The sequence below is a fragment of the Hibiscus syriacus genome, unplaced genomic scaffold, assembly GCF_006381635.1.
Source record: "Hibiscus syriacus cultivar Baekdansim isolate YM2019G1 unplaced genomic scaffold, ASM638163v2 tig00110429_pilon, whole genome shotgun sequence".
In the NCBI taxonomy this organism is placed as follows: Eukaryota; Viridiplantae; Streptophyta; class Magnoliopsida; order Malvales; family Malvaceae; genus Hibiscus; species Hibiscus syriacus.
In genome coordinates, this window is record NW_024062733.1 from 7,503,613 (window position 1) to 7,525,306 (window position 21,694).

Genomic DNA, 21,694 nt, shown 5'->3' on the forward strand with positions numbered 1-21,694 from the left:
CAAAATTTCAATGACTCCCAAGGTTTTCAAACAAATATGTCATGTCATAATTATAGCAATGGAGTACCATCTTTATCCAACACAAGTTCTTTAGAGGTCACAATCCAAGATTTATAGCAACCACGAAGACTATGTTGCAAGACCATGCTACCTCTATAAAAAACAAGGTTCCTTATTACACAGTCAATGAGTTTTGCTTCAAAGACACAACTCATCTCTAAGGGATTTGGAGGGTCAGGTTGGTCAAATTATCGCAACATTACAAGAACGTTAACCAGGTCGTCTGCCGAGTGACACTGAAGTCACTGAAGTTCATGGGAAGAAGCAATGTAGTGCAATCACTGTATGGAGTGGTAACCAAATCAATGTACAAAACAAGTTTGGGGGAAGAAAAAATGGTGATTTACCCCTTGTAACTGTGCCAGCTGAGCATTAAGTGTTAGAAAAAATACAAGTGCAGAAGGATAAGGATGGAGGTTCATCCAGTGAAACTATTGAGGGAGCAAACAAAAATGACACGACAAATGTTGTTCACATCCCTTTATTAGAAGAAGTCAGACCCCCACCACCCTTTCCAAAAAGAATAAAGAATCATAATGATGAAAATCAATTCAAAAAGTTTGTCGACATTATGGACCAACCCCACATCAATATTCTTTTTCTTGAAGTTATAGAACAAATGTCGACATATACTAAATTTCTCAAAGAGATTGTAACCAAGAAAACAAAAGTTGAGAAGTACGAGACCATTGTCATGAAACAAATATAATACTCTGCTTTGAGCAAGCTTCTGCCAAAGCGACAAGATCCATACAGCTTTATCATTCCATGTTCGATAGGAGAAAATTATGTTGGGAAGGCACTATGTGACCTTGTCTCAAGCGTGAACTTAATTCCTAAGTCAATCTTCTTGGAGCTTGGATTAGGAAATGCAAGACCCATCTCTATTATCTTACAACTAGCCGAGCACTCTCATGTTCATCCCGAGGGGCGAGTCGAGGATGTCATTGTATGGGTGGAGAAATTTGTGTTTCTAGTAGACTTCCTTATACTTTATTGTTAGGTTGATGTCATGGCACCCATAATCTTGGGGAGACCCTTCCTAGCTACTGGCGTATTCTTATCGACTGTGAGAAGGGCGAGCTCACCATGAAAGTGGCCGACCAATATGTCACCGTTAATGTTTTCCGTACTCTCAAGTACATGGATAAGTCTGAAGAATGTCGGAGTATTTTAGAAGTGGATTCATTGAGAGCATGAGAAGCTGATCAATTTTTCCATGAAAATTTCATTTAGCTGGAAAATTATGAGAGGCTTATTGAAGAGAAAAGTGTCAATGAGACCAATAACTTTTCTTTGGAGGTAAATCATGCTAGCTTTCTCATAGTTAGCCGAGGTACACACTTTGAACCTCTTGATTTTGATGAGTTTGTTCCTCCTAAGCCCTCATTACAACATGCACCTATCTTAGAGTTAAATAATTTGCCACAGCATCTTAAATATGGTTACTTGGGTAGTGATGAAACTTTACCTGTTATTATTTTGTTTGCCCTTACTTTTAACCAAGAATGTAGTTTGTTAAGTGTTTTGGCGTAGCATAAAAAAGTGTTATGATGGACGATGGCAGATCTAAAAGGGATAAGTCTCACTATTTGCATGCACAAGATCCTGCTGTAAGAATGCCATAGCAAATCCATAGAACCAAAAAGAAGACTAAACCCAATCATGAAGAAAGTAGTGATGAAAGAAATCCTCAAATGGCTTGATGTTGGAGTGATTTACCCCATATCTAATAGTTCATGGGTGAGTCCTGTCCAATGTGTACCAAAGAATAGAGGCACGATTGTTGTGTCTAATGAGGACAATGAGTTGTTTCCAACATGCACTGTCATTGGGTGGAGAATATGCATGGATTATCGCAAGCTAAACAATGCCACCAAGAAATACCACTTTCCTTTGCCCTTCATCGATCAAATGCTGGATCAATTGGCAGGCAAGGCATTTTACTACTTTTGGATGAATATTATGGGTACAATCAAATTGTCATCTCACCAGAATACCAGGAGAAGACTATATTCACGTGTCCCTATGGCACTTATGCTTTCGGGATGATGCCTTTTAAACTCTGTAATGCCCCGATAACTTTTCAACATTGCATGCAAGCTATCTTTTCTTAAATGGTTGAGGACTTCCTAGAAATCTTTATGAACGACTTCTCCGTTTCTGAAGATGACTTTGAGAAATGCCTCGATAATTTGGCAAAGTTACTCAAGCGATGTGAGGAGGTTGACATTGTGCTGAATTGGGAAAAGTGTCACTTCATGGTGACTAAAGGCATTGTGATAGGCCATAAGATCTCTCATAAGGACATTGAAGTGGACAAAGCCAAAATCGAGGTGATTGAGAAACAACCCCCATCGACATCTTTCAAGGGCATTAGAAGTTTCCTTGGACATGTTGGGTTTTATAGAATATTCATTAAGGACTTCTCCACGATATCCAAGCCCTTATACGCCATGCTTCAACAAAATCAGCCATTCATGTTCGATAAAAATTGACATGACGTGTTCACCGAGCTGAAATAAAGACTTGTCTCTGTGCCCATTATGGTCTCCCCAATTGGAAGTCACCATTTGAGCTAATGTGTGATGCAAGTGATTTTACCGTAGGAGTTGTGCTTGGGCAACGCTGAGGTAAAATTTTCCATTTTATATATTATACTAGTCACACCTTGAATGAAGTACAAATGAATTACACAACCAATGAGAATGAATTACTTGCAGTGGTATTTGTATTTGACAAGTTTAGGTCATACTTGATAGACACCAAAGTTATTGTTCACACTGATCATTCAACTATAAAATACTTAGTGAACAAGAAAGATGTCAAGCCTAGACTCATTAGGTTAATATTACTATTGTAAGAATTTTATTTAGAGGTGATAGATAGAAAAGGTATCGATAACCAAGTTGCAGATCATTTATCTAGGCTAGAAAACAATTCTGAATGCGATGATATTTTATATATTCAAGAAGCATTCTCTGATGAGAAATTTTTTTATGCCACAACGATTTCGTGGTATGCTGATATAGTCAATTTTCTTGTTAGTGGAATTTTGCCTTATGAATTGAGTAACCATGCAAGAGGAAGTTCTAACATAATGCCAAATTCTACTTTTGGGACAAGCCATATTTATTCAAACAATGCGCCGATCAAATAATTAGATGTTGTGTCACTGATAATGAACAAAGAGACATTCTACACCATTGCTACATAGCCCCCCGTGGAGGCAATTTTGGAGGTGTAAGGACTGCTACTAATGTCATTCAATCAGGCTTTTATTGGCCTTCACTATTCAAAGATGCTCATGAGTTTTGCAGAGCATGTGATAGATGCTAGTGCACTGGGAACATTTCCAGGTGACATGAAATGCCATTGCAAAATATTATGGAGATCGAGCTCTTTAACATGTGGGCCATTGACTTCATGGGGTCGTTTCCATTTTCTTTTGGAGACTTGTATATCTTGCTTGCTATAGACTACGTATCTAAGTAGGTTAAAGTAATTGAAACACCAAAGAAAAACTCTAAAACCGTGCTCAAGTTCATTCAAAAGAACATCTTCACCCGATTTGGAGCACCTATAGCCATCATTAGTGATGAGGGCACTCATTTTGATAACAAGGTAATTTCCAAGACATTACAAAGATATGAAGTACGACACAAATTGACACATCATATCACTCACAAACCAATGGGCAAGCTGAAGTGTCAAACTGAGAGATTAAGTAAATCCTGGAGAAGGTAGTAAATCCTAGAAGGAAGAACTGGTCCCCAAAGCTTGACAAAACGTTCTAGGCTTATCGAACAACATTCAAAACGCCTTTGGGAATGTCACCTTTCAAGATGATGTATGGGAAAGCATGACACCTACCTGTGGAGCTAAAGCATAAGGCATATTGGGCTATCAAGAAGCTTAATTTTGATGCGCAACTAGCAAGGAAGCAATGATTACTTTATCTGAATGAAATGGAAGAATTTAGAGCACAAACATATGAAAATGTCAACCTTTACAAGGAAAAAACTAAGAAGTGGCATGATCTAATGCTTTTGCCAAGACATTTTCATATTGGCTAGCAGGTGCTCCTCTCCAACTTGAGGCTGAAACTCTTTCCCGACAAACTAAAGTCACGATGGTCCGGACCCTTTGAAGTACACCATGTCTACCCTCATAGCACTGTTGATATCAATAATATCGATGATGAGACCATTTTCAAAGTTAATGGTCAACGTCTGAAAGTTTATCAAAGAGCTCCGCCTTTGCGTGACAAAGCAACACTCTTCTTGCAAGATACTTGAATTTGCAGAGCATTTTGAACATGCCATGACATTTTGGATTTACTCTTGTACATAAATAAAACGTTTATTTTATTTTTTTATTTTATTTTCAGTTATTTTTTTATTAATTGAATTTTTTTTAATTTTTAAGGACCCACACAAATGACATGTGAGGACTGTACGATTAAGGACATAAGAGTGGGATGTACCAAGATAAAAATAGGGGTTTTAAAGAGGCCCTTATTTTTATCAAAAAATATAATATTTTGTAACAAGTAATATGATTTGATCAGCACATACACTATTTTTAAATATTAAAGATAATAAAATAAAATGATAATACATAAAATAATTTAAAAATATAGAAATTAAACAAAAAGTTAATCTAAGAGTTTTTTTTGTTTCCATGTAATTGATTTTTCAAAAAAAAAATTTCATTTTTCAATATTTGGTTAGTGGAAAATAGATGATCAGTATAATTCATTTTCCTCATTAACATAATTTCCTTTGTATTTTCTGAAAAATGACTTACCATCTGATTTTCTGTAAGTCATTTTTTGAACTTTTCATTTTAAAACAAAAACACTCAAAACAATATTATTTTATTTAATATTAATATATTATTTTAATATTATTTTAATAAAAATATTGTTTTTTATATAAAGTCGCTAGTTTTATTAAAAATATAAAATATCCAAAATTACAATGAAAATTTATAAGCATAATCGTAAATCTAAAATATAATTAGGACATTTTCTTATTATCATTGACATAAAAACTAGCAATCTATATTACATAAGAACCAAAGAGGAAAATTTTAAAAAAACCTAACCAAAAAGCTAAAACAAAATAAACATACGAATAAATCAAACTGCATCGACAAATGAACCACAAAAGGGGATGAGGCTACTAAAAGACGACCGACAAATCGTAGATCAGAAACGAGTGCCATGAGAAAACTATCCACAAATGCAAAACGTGTATCCAAATCGATCTGATGGTCCAAAGCATGGAAGATCAACATGATAATAAATAAGCACTATCTTGATCAGTTGTGATAATGTCAAATCAAATCCTGAGAAAAAAAAAATAAACAAAACAACAGAAAAAAAATTGAAAACTACCAAAAGACAGAGATAAACGTGTTACAAAGGCAAAGATAAATGTGTCACAAAGATAAAATTAGTCTTATTAAAAAAACTAAAAAAGAAACAAAGGTAAAGACAACCGTCGATCAACAACCAACATCAAAATCGATGCTGCCACCGATTAAACAAAATCAAAGAAGAAAAAGTTGATTCGATTTATAAAAAATGACATAAAATGTAGAGAGAGAAAAAAAGGGAGACAGTGGAGGACGAGCAAAATATTAATTATTAACATATATTTATGATTAATTTTAGTAATATAATATAATATTTTTAATATTATAATATGATAATTTAATAGTAATTTAATTCTATTATAATAATACTTTTATTTTAATAATTAATAATTTAATACTCTTATTTTTAATAAATAATTAACATAATTTATAATATTTTTATTTTAATAAAATATAATATTCTTAATATTTTATTTAAAAAATTATAAAAACAATATTTTAATAATAATATTGACATTCATAATATTAAATAAATTATTTTAATATTTTAAAATAATAATATTAATTTTTATAATAAATAATATTATTTATATATTCAATATTTAAAATAAATAATTTCTGAAAAAATTATCAACAAGTAAAAAATGATTTACACAACTTCATCTAAACATCATAAAATGATTTCCAGAAATTTTTTTTAAAAAAATGTAATTAATTTTAAAAAAATTATTTTTTAGAATCTATTTTACGTGAAACAAACAGACCCTAAGTATCAGATCAAAAATAAATAATGAAATAACAAAAGTATGGTAAACTACTTATTTGGTCACTTACGTATTATTTAATTTTTGTTTTGGTCAATCAAATATTTTTTAAAATTTATATATAACGTTACATTTTAAATATGTTTTAATCACTCACTGTTAAAAATAACGATAACATTAATATATCATCATAATATAATATCATATCATCAAAGAAATAATTAAAAAATATTACATCAATATTACTGTTGATTTTTAATGACAAATAATTAAAATAAAATCAAAATATAACATTAAATATAATTTTAAAAAAAATAATAACTAAATGGATAAATAAAAAAATTAACTAATAGATAAAGTAGTTTACTTATAAAAATGATAGAAAGATGATACTTTACTCATAAAAGAGGCGGGTGAATGTGAGAACAGAGTCTGAGATCCCCGAATTGGCGAGCGTGAGAGGAAAGCGAGTGGAAACGATAGGAAAGAAACCCTAAATCTCCCAAACCCCCCATCTCCTACGCGCCTTAGACCCACTCGCCTTTGGTTTTCGCAGAATCATCACTCTCTCATGCTATTTCACCTCAACTTCAGGTGGTTTCTTTTTCTTCTTCTTTTAAATTCCCTTCATCAACTACTTGCTTTCCGATTCCGCTTTTTAAATTATGCCTATTTCCCTGTTCTTTTTTCTTGAATTCGGTTCCCTTACCCCAATGCCTTTTCTTTTCCTTTTTGTGCTGTTTTAATATGAAAAACAGTATATGATTGAAACCTGCTTGATTATTTTGTTGCATTGATGTTGTTTTTGCCTGATGATTTTTTCTGGGTTCATCTCATTCAAGATTATTTTTCCCGTTAATCTTAGCTTGCAGATGTTAAAGCATCAGTTGCCTGCCGGATCTTATTAACTAATTATGGCTAAAAATCTTACCTTTATTAAAATTTATAACTTCTTTGTTCGTTTGGAATGTTGGTATTAGGGAAATTGTCTTCGCATGTTCAACTTACGGTTTAATTTACTTATTTTATGTGTATGTTTGTCCAGGTCAAGAGCTAAAGAGGACTTGAATTAGTTTTTCTCTCTCTCTTTATAGTAATCAGAGTTGGCTATTGTGAATTGTTCTTTGCTCTGGTTTTTTGTGTTGACATGATGTCATCCTTCCACATTTTATTTTTTCAGGTTCACTCAGGAAAACAGTTGGTTGAAGTAAACTAGTTCCAATCATGGACATAAATCTTAGGTTACCTTCCGGTGAACAGTGTAAGGAATACGAAGATGCAAATGGAATTGATAATATGTTAGATGGCGATGAAGCGCTGCATAATGGAGTGGTTCAGGTTGTAGGAGAGGATATACATGCGGAAGATTGTGGGGAAATGCATTCTTCTGCTATGGATATGGTGACCTTCAAGGGGGATACGAATCTCGAGCCACTTTCTGGTATGGAGTTCGAATCACATGGAGAAGCATATTCTTTTTATCAAGAATATTCTCGGTCTGTGGGATTCAACACTGCTATACAAAATAGCAGACGTTCGAAAACTTCAAGAGAATTTATTGATGCAAAGTTTGCCTGTTCTAGGTATGGGACCAAAAGGGAGTCTGACAAATCCTTTAATCGCCCACGTGCTAGACAAAGCAAGCAAGACCCTGAAAATGCAACTGGTCGCCGATCATGTTCGAAGACAGACTGTAAAGCAAGTATGCATGTGAAGAGAAGGTCTGATGGAAAATGGGTTATACATAATTTTGTGAAAGAACATAACCATGAACTTTTACCAGCCCAAGCTGTCAGTGAACAGAACAGAAGGATGTATGCTGCAATGGCTAGACAATTTGCTGAATATAAAAATGTTGTTGGTCTGAAGAATGATCCCAAAAATCCTTTTGATAAAGGTCGAAATTTGGCATTAGAAGCTGGAGATGTTAAGATTTTACTCGAATTTTGTACACACATGCAGAACATAAATTCAAACTTCTTTTATGCAGTAGACGTGGGTGAAGATCAGCAACTAAAATGTTTGTTTTGGGTTGATTCAAAGAGTAGGCATGACTACAATTATTTTTATGATGCTGTGTCTTTTGATACCACTTTTGTCACAAACAAATATAAGATGCCTCTTTCACTATTTATTGGAGTTAATCATCATTACCAGTGCATTCCACTTGGATGTGCATTTGTATCAGATGAGAGTGCTGCGACATACTCTTGGCTAATGCAGACATGGCTGAAAGCAATGGGTGGGCAATCTCCTGGAGTCCTAATAACTGACCAAGACAGAACTCTGAAATCAGTTGTTCCGGAAATCTTTCCTAATACTCATCATTGCTTCTTTCTGTGGCACATAATAGGAAAGGTTTCTGAGAATATTGGTCATGTAATCAAACAGCATGGGAACTTTACTGCAAAATTTGAGAAATGCATCTACAGGTCATGGACAGATGAAGAGTTTGCCAAAAGGTGGTGGAAGATTCTTGATAGATTTGAACTCAAAGATGATGAATGGATGAAATCGTTGTATGAAGACCGCAAAATGTGGGTGCCAACATATATGATGAATGTTCTGTTGTCTGGGATGTCTACAGTTCAGCGAAGTGAGAGTGTGAACTCATTTTTCGACAAGTATGTCCATAAGAAGACCTCAGTGCAAGATTTTTTGAAACATTATGAAGCAATTTTACAAGATAGGTATGAAGTGGAAGCCAAAGCAAATTCTGATTCATGGAGCAAAGTGCCTACCCTAAAATCCCCATCACCTTTTGAGAAGAGTGTTGCAGGGGTATATACACATACATTATTCAAGAAGTTTCAAACCGAGGTTGTGGGTGCGATTGCTTGTCATCCGAAGCAAGAAAATCATGATTCAACATGCAGCATTTTTAGAGTTCAAGATCTTGAAAAGGATCAGGATTTTATTGTTACTTTGAATGAGATGAAGGCAGAAGTTTCTTGCATATGCCGCTTATACGAATACAAAGGGTATCTCTGCAGACATACTATGGTAGTTCTCCAAATAAATGGCCACTCAGCCATCCCGTCTCAATATATTTTGAAACGATGGACGAAAGAGGCAAAGAGCAGGAATTTCATGGGAGAAGAATCTGAACAGGTGCAGTCTAGGGCACAGAGATACAATGATCTGTTTCAACGAACAATGAAGTTGATTGAGGAGGGTTCATTGTCTCAAGAGAGCTACTATATTGCATTCCGAAGCCTGGAAGAAGCTTTTAGGAACTGTTTGAGTGCAAATACTTCTAACAAGAGCCTTGCAGAAGCTGTGGCATCTCCCACTCAGGGTATGATATGTAATGAAGAAGACAATCAAAGCAGAAGCACAAGCAAGACAAATAAGAAAAAGAATCCAACCAAAAAAAGAAAGGTTATTTATAAATAGTGTTTCTCATGTCAATAAATTTTTGTAAGATTCTATTCCCGTTCCAGACTTAGGGGTCTTTCTTTTCTTTTTCGTCCAGGGAAACTCAGAGCAGGAGGTACTGACTGTTGCAGCAACAGATGGTTTGCAACAAATGGTTAGTCCAGTTTTATAAATTAGCAGACTAGTGATAGATGTTTAAATGATTTACGAAACCTGCATTAATTAATAGCACAACAATGAGATTATTGAAGCCTTTGCAATCAAGAAAATTCTCAGGCTTTTGGAATAAAGTTGGTCTGAATCTGGTCACTCATTGTTTTTGTAGGATAAACTAAGCTCAAGATCAGTAGCCATAGATGGTTACTTTGGTGCACAACCAAGTGTCCAAGGAATGGTAAGCTTATTACAGTTGATTTCATTTATCTTTTCTGTCAGTTATATTCAGATACATGTTATATGCCTTTTGCAGGTTCAACTTAATTTAATGGCACCTCGTGATAATTATTATGGGAATCAACAGGCAATTCAGGGGCTGGTATTCTCATTTTTTTTTGCCATATTGAGTCAATTAGATTGCTTTATTTATGCAATATGTACTGCATTAAGGGGATTAATTTTCAATTTGGCTTTTTCATTCATAGGGACAGTTAAACACCATAGCAACGAGCCATGATGGATACTATGGCTCTCAGCAAACCATGCCTGGGATGGTATAGTATCTCTTTGTGCATTAGTTTCTTTCTATTACCGAGTTCAAATGCTAACTTCGCATACACTTACGTTTTGTTCAACAGGGACCAATGGATTTCTTTCGATCTCCTAGTTTCTACATTCGGGTGAGTCTTCCACACAGTGCTAAGTGCTAACATAACGTGGTCAAACTGGTTTGGTTTTGTTTCAGGACTTTCTTACATCTATATGGTCTTCCCCATGACAGGATGACCCTAATGTGAGAGTGACACAGTTACATGATGATGCATCAAGACACACATGAATCTGCTTTTCTCGCAGTGGAGGTGGTGCTTTAGGCTTCTTGCCGGTCGGTTGGTATGTTTTTATTATTATTTTATTAATTTAATGATTTATGGGTTGAAGAAGAATGTCTTAATTTGCAGGTCGAAGATGGATGAATATATTGAAAATGATGGATAGAGGGAAGATTGTTTTGACGCCAACTTTGATTGTGAAGAAAGGAAAAGGTATGATATGGCATATCGGATCATTGCCAGAAAAAGTGATGTTTCTCTTTTTTTGGTGTCTGTAAGATTTAAGATAGAAATCGAGTCATGTAGAGTCCGTTGTATTATCATTTGTGATTGTTACCCCCTAATTTGGGTGAATTGAATCCCAGTTATAGCTATGCTGCTGCGTATTATTGTTATGATGATTGATGACGACGACGCCTTAGTCGTAAAATATATAGATTATTATATAGGTATATATTAGTCATATAAAGAAATGCTCGTCCAGCTCAGTTGGTAGGACACAAGGCTCTTAACCTTGTGATCGTGGGATCGAGTCCCACGGAGGGCATTTCTTAATTCGGAGGTCTCTCGCGAAAGCTGCTCTCAACTTGGCGTTGGGGGCAGCCTACTATCATACCTCCCCCTTACCCCATTACATATGGGAAAAAGGGTCAGCTAATTATATATATTAGTAGTCATATAAGTACACAATACTATTATGTCATGTCCAGGTCATATGGATTCAGCAACTTTCTCCCAACATCTCCCTAAACTTTATTGTGGTCCATGTTAGTCTCGGAGTTGCCAGAACTCGAATTTTGTCATGAAAGTGACATGATACCTTGAGATTGTGTAGTATGTATTTTAAAATTTTCAAATGGCATAACTTCGAAAATGCTGTATATCAAGATAACAAAAATTCTAATTTCAAAAGTTGGAAGAAGTTTTCAAGTCGGGGAACTAGTGTGGACAAAGAAAAGTTTATGGAACAGGTTGAGGACTAAATGTTGTTTTATCTTGATTCGGAGATTGTGTTTCACAGGAAGAATTATATGGTCAGTGAAATGAAATTGTTGTGTAGTACGTTAAATATGACACATCCAGATTTTTAGTTTAATTTTAAAGTTAATGTGGGTTTTGTAATTTGATGATGTTTGCAATGTTTTTCATTTGATTTTTTAGATTGAAAATTCTTTTAGCTATTTCCAAATTTTGATTTATGGTAATTTGGTTGGATTATTTATTTATTTTATAATAATGATATCGTTCAATAACTAAAATTTTCGGACGAAACCATAAATGAATACGATTAAGATGATGATGATGCTTAAAGCCAGTGATTGCTTGAACTTGAAATAAATGGCATTGATCAAATTGCCCCAAGCTTGGTTCATCGTAAGATGTTGAAAGTCGTTGTCCACTTCAGCTAGTAGTATAATGAACCTAAAACTAACATAAAATTGAAGAGATCTTTGCGATTATATCATGTGGATTCCAAGCAATGTGTCACTACACATGCAATGGAATATAATTCAGAACCAGATAATACATGTTCCAACAGTAGAGCATAACTATATACATAGTGTGTGCGCAAATTACTAAATAACAGACCAAATTTACACGCAAAATCATAAAATTGATCAGCTTAGTCCCACACTCCCTACTACTTAGTTTGCTTCGGCAGGCAGGGATTGTAGCTTGACATAGTTAATTCGTAACAAAATGGTACCTCGAGTCCACGAAACTTTCAACATCCCATAGAAAAGAACCAAATGTGACAGCCTCCAATACAAGTCTCTTCAAACCACCAAAGCTAATCTTAATAAGCTCATCATTGGAAGAATCAACAGTCCCTTGAGGAGTTATAGCAATCTCGGGTCTCCCGAATAGAGCCTCTGTGTGCATCTCAATAATGCCAACAGCTTCTTTTGATCTGATTGTAGCATATCTCTGAAGTGTCTCCCCATCAAAAGACATCACATAAGTCCTTAATCGAGAGGGCTTTATCTCGTTACTGAAACCTCCGGGACTGATGCCGCCTGTAGACAAGGATGAAACTTCAGGGTGTGATGAAACAGCTTGATAGGAAGGTTTCGTGTCGTCCCCCACAGTTTGCTCAATACTACTCTCTTCACCATCTGAAGCATTTCGAAGGATTTTCATGGACTTCTCAAGCTGAAATCGTTGATCGACCCGCCTAAGAAAGTATCCATACATCACCGACGCAGCATAGACTTGCCCGACACTAAGTTTACTTATCTGTGCTACAGATTTTGAATCACCCAATCGGTTTCCCAGAATTAGTGCTAGGTGGTTTTGAATCATCTCGTAAGCCTCATCTGAGTGAAGTTGCTCAAGCTTATCTTCTTGGCTAGGCCATGTGTCCACCCGACCTGAAGGATCTGCAGAAGATGATGTAATTGCAGGCACCAAGGAAATATTGGCATCCATAAACTTTTGCACAACTAATGCATAGAGAATCTCTTCTAATGCCCTTTTTCGCTCATTAGCCTTGACCTCGGCAATTCTCCTGCAACAGATTCAAAACATTTCCCATGAGACAAAATTTCAATTCAAGTCTAAATAGCTAACACTCAGATAAGAGGCTAACCTATACAATATTAAATCTGTGCCTGAAGCAGACAACTCTTCCTTTTCTTCAGCATCACGGTCGGTTTGAAGTTGTTCAAGCTGCTGCTCAACTGCGGCAGGAACAAGATGCGGATGACTTACCAATATTTGAGACAAAAACTGACCGCTCGGAGACTCCATCCGAAGTGGTGCAACTTGAGTATTCGGTTCAGCAGAGTCGGGAGACTCTGATGCTTTCACAACCATGCCTCTTCTACTCCCCAAAGGCATTCTCCTCCTACTCCGTGATTTTGAATATGAAACAGAAGAATAAAGCTGCAATGAATTTTAGAAGTGAGAACACCAAATCAAATACATAGTTCCCGAGTAAATTGGATATGCAGAATTCAGTATCAATAATAAAATTTGCTTCCAAACGGAACAGTTTTAAATTAATAGGAAAAAAACTCGGTTTAAAAAATGGAAACATAAAAAATCTACCCACAGATTCCGTTCAATAATAATGAAAACAACAATAACTCAAAATCAGCTAAAAAGGGTGTTCGAACGTAGAAGCCAATAGGGTCTGCAAGTTGTGTTAGCAAAACTCGACTTTACTAAAAAAAAACTGAAATTTTCAACTCATGCTATAAAACTCTCGGCTAGACTCGAATTTTTTTCATAAAGTTTGAGCTATAAATAAGACTAGAATAATCCCTCAACACTACATTATATATTTATAAATATATATGTATATTGTTATAGAATGCCGTTTAGATTGAAATCAGTTAATACCATAACATTATAAATAGTTACAATTAAATTTAAACAGAAACCGACCAACTAGACTCGACTTTCCTCAACTCAATTCGACTCGAATTTTTTTTAAATGAAGTATGAATCATAAAATAGGACTCTTCACGACTAACTCAAATTTTTTTAACTCAGACCCGGCCGAATACTCCACCTATCCGCAAATATCAGGTTTCCCCCTTTTCCCCTCATAAATTACACGCATAGCAAAACGGATAAAAAAATCACATAACTAAAAGAAGAAAAGGATCTAGAACCAAAAGTGTAGAATCCTTTTCTTCTATAAAAAGGGTAGAAGCTAAATCGATACCATAATCGAGGATAATTTGCTAAGATTTGCAGAAAAACGTGGGAAAAGAGGACCATTGGCAGCTAAAACAGCCGATCTGGCAGCCGGACATGAAGGTCGATGAAGTGTCATAGAAGACCCAACCACAGAAACCGCTGCTTCCATCTTCGGCACTGGAGAAGACCAATTCCATCAGAATAAAGAACCGAAAAAAGAAGAAAAAACCCAGCAAACTACAAGTCGTTTGGGACAAAAGATTTACCTTTAAGGGAGAACAAATGAAGCAAGACTTCTAATTTTTTATTATTGATTCTCTTGCCTGTTCGAGGTGGGTTGTTGCGTGGGGGATTCGACCAGCTCCGGACTAGGGTTTGTCTTCCCGTAGGGCGTTTGGTGTTTAGTGGTTCGAGAAAAATTCAATGGCAAAATGGGTTTAGTGCTCTACCATTTCTTTGTTTATTATATTTATACTTTTCATTAAAGAATGTCATTATAAAAAAAAATCAACGTTTTAACAGCTCGGCTAGTTTTGCTAACCCTAAAACAATACCCCTCTTCTTTCTAAAAATTACTGTATTGCCCCTATTCCCATCTCTTTTAATTCAGGGTAAATTACAAGTTTCATCACTCAATTTTCTCATCACTCTTATTTTAATAATTAAAGTTTAAAACATTTTAGTTTAGTCAATGAACTTTCAATTGAAACATGTTTTGATCGCTTCAACCTTAAATTTGAAAAGTTATACTAATTTTAATATTTTTATTTATAAAATTATAAAAAATTAATAATAACATTCAATAAATTATTTTAATATTTTTTCATAATTAATTATATTATTTTCCAATATTCAATATTTATAATAAATAATTTTTATAAAATTTACCAATAACTAAAAAATAAATTATACAACTTCATCCAAATCTTAGTAAATTATTTTCAGAAATTATTTTTTCAAAAATATAATTAATTTTATATAAACTATTTTTCAAAAAGTTATTTGCTATAAATTAAACGGATCCTAAATGCAAAATTGTTCACACCATACGTCCATACCTGATTCTAATGATCTGTGTAACACTGTAACTGTGTTTCATTTCATGCATTGTTTTACCATATTGGGTGCTTAAAGATTAAAGTGTCTTTTATATCCATTTCATACACACGCTTACACTATGTAAAATTAATTACTTTTACACTAATTTATAACTATTAAGTTTAATTAAATAAATAATTTAAATTTAACTAAAGTTTATAACTAATAAATAAATATTTTTAACTCGCAATAAAATAATATTTCTTGGTTAAGATTTAAGATTTATGGGTTAGAGAAAAAAAGAGATGGTGTTTTACTTGAATTGAAAGATATTTATTTATGGGTTATGATTTTTAATTAAGTTTGAATTTAATAACTATAGATTAGTGTAAAAACTATTAGTTTTAAGCGGATTCTACCCGTATATATTCAAGACCGTGGTTATGATTTTGTTGTACAATATTGGCCGTATACAAAGTAAAGATTATATTCCCCACTTTCATCTGTTTTCCTTCCTCTGAATCATTCAGATCACTTGAACTGCAGCCGAATGCCTTTTGTCCGGGATCCATTGTCTTTTATGAGTATTAAAAGTTTTTGGGTAAAAAATCATTTGAGAATAGTTTAAGGACCATTTGTAGAATTTAGCCTTTTATTTTTAATTTATTAAATACGAATGATAAGGGTCTTTTACAAATAATTTATTTATTTATTTCAAATTTTTAAGCTTATTTTTAGTAGAACAGTTGGGACCATACGAGAAGGGAGCCGACTACACCTGTTACTCTCAAATGCTTTGCTTATTTCAAAATATAAGATAAATAATATTTTTTTTATAAATTTATAAAGAAATATATGTTTTTTAAAAATAATAATAATTTTAGAACAAAAATCCATCACCTTTGTAGTTTTAGGTATTTGAAAATCAAACATCTAATAATAATAATCATCTATTTAACTAGAGGTAACTTAGTTTGTACAAGATAAATAATATTATCTCTGTCTCATTTAAAATGTTCATTAGTTGCTCTCTTTTTTTGTCAATATTTTAAAACTTCAACTCTTTATTTGCGAAACCTCTGCCCTTTTGTGGCCTGATCGACCATATGCACACCTAACTATCGAGGGGGTCTTGATTTGCGAGACCTTCATTCTTTTAATATAGCGATGAAAGGTAAGCATGTATGGAGACGACTAAGAATCGTAATTGTTTACTATCTGGGGTTTTTAAGGCGAAATATTTACCAAATGGTGATTTCGTTAACACTTCGATTGGCAACAAGAGTTCTTACGCCTGGAAAGGCATGCATAAAGCGATTTAAGCCTTTTCTGAGCGTATCAGAGTGAACAAATTACACCTGGTAAACGACAAATGGGGCGTATCTAATTTAGTTACCTTAACCGATAACCAGTGGCCGATGTATGTAGTGTCCAGGGTGTGCACATTCCCACATGTAGAATCTGAATTTTTTTATGTTAGTTTTACATTTTATTGACAATGTTCATATTGAAATTTTGTTTGTACTTGTCCCGTACAAAATTTTTGTTATTAGCATATATGTGCTCACCCTGGAAAAATATTTTTCGATCCGCCGATACTATTAACTATTCTGCTTTGCCGGTGGATACCATACGTGGTTGTGCTTTCATGCATTCAGGTTTGCCAGAATGGAATAAAGATGAAGTATGCGACGTTTTTAATGATGAAGATGCTGCGGCCAAATACTTTCTACAACAATAGCACCTTGCACCGAAGAAACATTGATTTGGGGTTATTATGATTCCGGTTACTACTATGTTCGATAGGGATATTGGTGGCTTCAACGACCGCACCATTCTCCGGAGGCTGCTTCAAGGTTGTGGAAGCTAATTGCTATAACCAGAGAAACCAAGGTAAAAATAAAATAAAATGCACTAGATTAAGAACCTGTCTAAATTGCTTGTTGCAGGTAGCAGATAGAGCTTGGATCGCATGTGCATACATTTTTCTCATATCTGAAACTTTAAATCTGGAGAACTCCCCTTCAACAACATGCAAGAATTCTCTCCACAGCATATAACTCCCCAGAATGCAGCATAAGCACATTTTCCCATCTCCCAATCAACACTTAAGTATTATCTCTTTTTTGATAGGCCCTCATTAAACAAAGCAAGATTTGTTCGTTATCAGGATTAAGCTCAGTTGCCTTCTCGAGTATGCTAATTTTCTTCTCAAGAGTCCGTAAGCGAACACCTTTCTGTCGTTGCATACTCGCAATCTTGTCCTGGAACTCTGCAAAGGCTAGCCATGCTTTTTCATCATGGGGATGCTCCCTGGTCAATTTGTTGAATTCCCGTGTCTTACGTAGCACTTCATCCTCCCATGATTCTTCAATGACTGAATTGTTTGAGATTGAACTTCCTTCACCACGTTGAGGAGATGATTGAATATCCGTCAAAGGAATGAAATCAGCACGAACTACTTCTGAAGAATTTTTGGGAGCATAACGAGGAAGACGCTTTAGGTCCTTATGGTGTTCAAGTGCAGCATTGTTGGGAGACCAGTATCGACCAGCAGACTTTAGCTTAGGATCCAAAGCATCAATATCAGCATCCTTATCATATGTTGAAAATCTGAGAGTCCGACGGTACATGAATCCAGATAATTGTTCAGGATTTCTAAGTTTATGACGCGGAACATCCATCCTGCAGTGGAATAATGTTAGACAGCCAAATTCATAATATTTCAGATTCAGCAATTTAAGTGTATAGGGGAACCAAGGGAACCGTTAACACACTTTGCCTATGCTTGAGTATTATGAAACAAAACAAGACGAATAGGAGATAGCAGAAACCATAAAGAAACAAAACAAGTTGAATAGGTAATAGCAGGAACAATTAAGTCAAAAATGAAATGTCAAATATGCAGAGATTAAGGCAATATCTGATTTTCATACTATCCATGTGTACTCTAGAAATAAAGATACATGTGTATATGTGCGTATGGTGTAGTTTCTTTTTACAAAAACACAATGTAATATTAACCTGAGAAATAACAAAGTGACTAAAGTAACAAAAACAAAAGAATGGTGAATGGAAAAGAGGAAGAGAACCTGTAGAGAGAGCCGTAGGCCAAGTTATCAAGATCTGGATGAGAATCAAAATAATAATCACTGGAATGAGAGGTTTTGGATTTGTATTTAGACAAGGAATCACCAATTTCTTTCGAAATCGTTTTCTTCTTGCTCCTCCTCTTACTTCTTTTCTTCCTTTTTCTCTCGTCGTACTTTGCTCCATCAGAATCTTCTTCTAGTTGTTCTTCTTCCTCCTCCTCCTCCTCCTCCTCAAGTAGCTCGTAAGAACGGTGGCTCTTCTCCTGCTGCTTTTGTTTTCCTTCGTCTTCGTCTTCTTCTTCCTCTTCTTCTTCTTCTACCTTGAGGGAGCGGGAAAGAGAGGAAACGACGTCGTTGACGAGGGAAAGATAGTTGGTGAAGCTAGGGTTGGAAAGCCATTGGGGGACGCTACTAGAAGAAGCGACTGTAGAAGCGGGGACAGCGGCAGCAGGAAAGAGAGGAAACAGAGAGGGATTTGGGTCTTGGTGTTGGTCGTCCACTGCATCGCCATTTCCATCCATCTTTACCATTCCCATTCCCATTCCCATTCCCGTTTCATACCACCTCCTCCACGATGCTTTTAAACATCGACAAACAAAAAAAATCGATTAAATGGATCATAAAATTGATTTTGGTTGGCTTGCTTTACATATTCATGAATATATAATCTATTTTAAAATATATATACATTCATAAATAAAATTATTCAATTATAATACTCTCTATTTTTTAGTTTTCAATTTGTAATATAATTATTTATGCTTTATGTTGTTTTCTTTTTAGTTAAATTATTAAGAAAATAGACGTGTTTAAAAAAATTAGGGATATGGGAATACACATGAAATATTTAAGTATTAGTTAGGGGTTTAGAAACGTTTTGACGATGTTTAAAAATAAAGGGTGAATTACGTGTTTAGTGCATAAGCTATTAGTTAGTATCTCAATTTTCAATTTTTTTCAAAATCATATTTTACATTTAGTTTTTGTTTCATTTTAGTACTTTGTCATTAAAATGTTAACGCTTTTAGTACCTAAACTATCAATTTTTATCCGTTTTAGTATCTAAACTTTTAATTTTTTTCAGAACTTAATGTTGAATTTTTAACGGGTACTAAAATGAAGACGTTATGCATGGTTTCAAAGAAATTAAAAGTTTAGTTACTAAAAATAACTAAAACTGATAATTTAGATACTAAACTCGTAGTTTACTCTTAAATAATTTGTAAAATTATCTGTAGCAGGAAATAATTTTACCTTTTTTTCTATTTTGAGATTAAAATAAAATAAAATTAAAGTATACAAATTAAAATAAAAAAAATTATGAGAAAATAACTATAATAATATAAGAAAAGGTGCCCATAATTCTTTTAATGTTGATTTATATATTTTCTTCATTTTTCTTTCTTTACAATTTAGTCTTGAAATGTTAAAAAAACTGAAGTAAATTCGTCGATAACTAAAATTAACTTTGACAAAATTGTTAGTAGCAACCTGCGACTTTACTTTAAATTTCTTTTAATATTATAATCATCAACGATGATTTTTGTCGAACAAATGATCACGTTGATTATTTCGTATTAAATGATCGTATTGACTATTTCGTCGATCAAATGATCCTTTATAATTAAAAGTTCAATCAATTTAATCTCTTTTTTGTGCGACATTGTCAAGGAAAACAAGTCTAATTAGATTAAGACAATAGTTGGATAATTGTATTAAGCAACTACAAGTCATTGTTAAACTGTTATTATATTAAGAAATCGATAGAAAAGTAATATAAGATTTCTAGGAGAAAAACGAGTAATTTAAGAGAAGAATAAAGACTAAAATGATGTAATTTTTACATATGAATGATTAAATTTATTAAATAATTTCAAATTACGATTAAATTAATAGGTTTGTATAAGTTTTAAGAACTAAAACTGTAACACCTTAATTCAGTCCGACCCGAAGATCCATAAATTACAATGCCATATGGGACCACCAAAATAGTTAACCCGAAAATTTCTTTTCAAAACATTTATAAACATCAAAATCATTCGTCATATTATAAGTGAAATCAAATTCAAGTTTACAAAATATGGGAGTCTCCCAAATACGTACAAATACAACCATTAAGTTTAAATCAAAATTGGGTTATGACTCGAATAATACAAGGTCTATATAAATACATGCCTTCTAAATATACTCGAGACATACTTTGCAATCGTTTGGTCTAGAATGTATCTACGCGATAAACTCCTCGACAATCCTCTACTGACTTGTGCACAGAAACACATTCCATACGCAAGCGTTAACACCTATTGGGCTCATCTAAAGCCCAAATCAAATCCACTTCGGTCCAATTCTTCATGGGCTAAGGGGAAACTGTTCTAAGATCCAAATAGAATATACCCGTAATTTCTAACCCAAATTTCGGGACGTTACAAAAATTGTTATTATACCATATCAAGTTAATATCTTAAATAATATTTAATGACCAGTAACATGTTTATAACAATATTTTATACCACGATTAATTTTGTAAAATAAAATAAAAAGTAATTCATTTATTGTCAAACACATGAGATGTATTTTACTCATGTTTTTAATTAAACAAAGAAAGAAAGAAAGACTACAATCTAGATCATTATTGAATAGTGTTGCTCCTGCTTGATTTGGAGAGAAAAATCTAGGGGACGATAACCTAATCTAAGGATTTAAAAAAGATAATTTTGAGTACAATCGAAAATGTGATAAAAATACAACATTTTAAGTTGGGAGTAACCTAAAATGTTATATTCCTCCTAACATTTTTTATTAGCAATCGAAAATGTTACATTCTTCGTAATATTTTAAGTCCAACCGAAAAATGTTAAGAAGAATGTAATATTTTAGGTTGCGTATATCATAAATTATTATAATTTTTTATCACATTTTTAGTTACATCCAAGATCATCGTTTTTTATCCTTATGTTAGATTGCCGCCAACAAAATCACCCTAATTTAGATAATGTATTTCAATTAACAATTTTTTTTTCAAAAGAGAATTAAACTACCACAAAATCCACCGACTGAAACGTCGTAATACAGTTCCCTTCAAAAGAAAAAAAACTGGGCCTCAACTTGTCTCCATATTTTGCACGAAAACATTATTACCAACATGTGAATTTCTAATTTTTTAAGAAATGTGAATTTATAAAATTTTATAGAAGAAAACATATTATTAATTAAAAATATAAAAAATAATTAAAATATATATTGATTTAATTTTTTTAAGAGACTCTACGTACTCTTCTTCTGACAATCCCTTAACAACTCGACTATTCCAGATAATGGATTAACTAACAAACTCCAAAGTAGACAT

General features: G+C 33.7%; 3 protein-coding genes across 5 annotated transcripts; 1 reads left to right on the forward strand and 2 right to left on the reverse strand.

Moving 5' to 3' along the window:
* The first annotated feature begins 6,650 nt into the window (after positions 1-6,650).
* Positions 6,651-10,973, forward strand: LOC120125133 (protein FAR-RED ELONGATED HYPOCOTYL 3-like). Of its 3 annotated transcripts, XR_005516335.1 has the most exons (9): positions 6,651-6,800; positions 7,387-9,587; positions 9,682-9,738; positions 9,910-9,978; positions 10,054-10,119; positions 10,226-10,294; positions 10,379-10,420; positions 10,522-10,631; positions 10,700-10,772. XR_005516335.1 is itself a non-coding variant. In XM_039143623.1 (8 exons), the coding sequence occupies exons 1-7, from the start codon at positions 7,431-7,433 to the stop codon at positions 10,576-10,578; spliced, it is 2,517 nt and encodes an 838-aa protein (XP_038999554.1). In that variant the 5' UTR covers positions 7,247-7,430; the 3' UTR covers positions 10,579-10,623; positions 10,700-10,973. The 3 variants fall into 3 exon arrangements, 1 of the variants encoding a protein (XP_038999554.1); XR_005516334.1 differs by lacking the exon at positions 6,651-6,800 and having other exon boundaries at positions 7,247-9,587; XM_039143623.1 differs by lacking the exon at positions 6,651-6,800 and having other exon boundaries at positions 7,247-9,587; positions 10,522-10,623; positions 10,700-10,973.
* Positions 10,974-12,004: 1,031 nt separating this feature from the next.
* Positions 12,005-14,634, reverse strand: LOC120125135 (UV-B-induced protein At3g17800, chloroplastic-like). Its single transcript, XM_039143625.1, has 4 exons — positions 14,485-14,634; positions 14,244-14,395; positions 13,161-13,456; positions 12,005-13,079 (listed from the first exon to the last, which is right to left on the reverse strand). Exons 2-4 carry the CDS (start codon positions 14,385-14,387, stop codon positions 12,257-12,259), a joined length of 1,263 nt encoding a protein of 420 aa, XP_038999556.1. The 5' UTR covers positions 14,388-14,395; positions 14,485-14,634; the 3' UTR covers positions 12,005-12,256.
* A 2,529-nt stretch (positions 14,635-17,163) lies between these two features.
* On the reverse strand, positions 17,164-18,902 carry LOC120125134 (nuclear exosome regulator NRDE2-like). Its single transcript, XM_039143624.1, has 2 exons — positions 18,349-18,902; positions 17,164-17,941 (listed from the first exon to the last, which is right to left on the reverse strand). Exons 1-2 carry the CDS (start codon positions 18,894-18,896, stop codon positions 17,365-17,367), a joined length of 1,125 nt encoding a protein of 374 aa, XP_038999555.1. The 5' UTR covers positions 18,897-18,902; the 3' UTR covers positions 17,164-17,364.
* Positions 18,903-21,694: the final 2,792 nt, after the last annotated feature.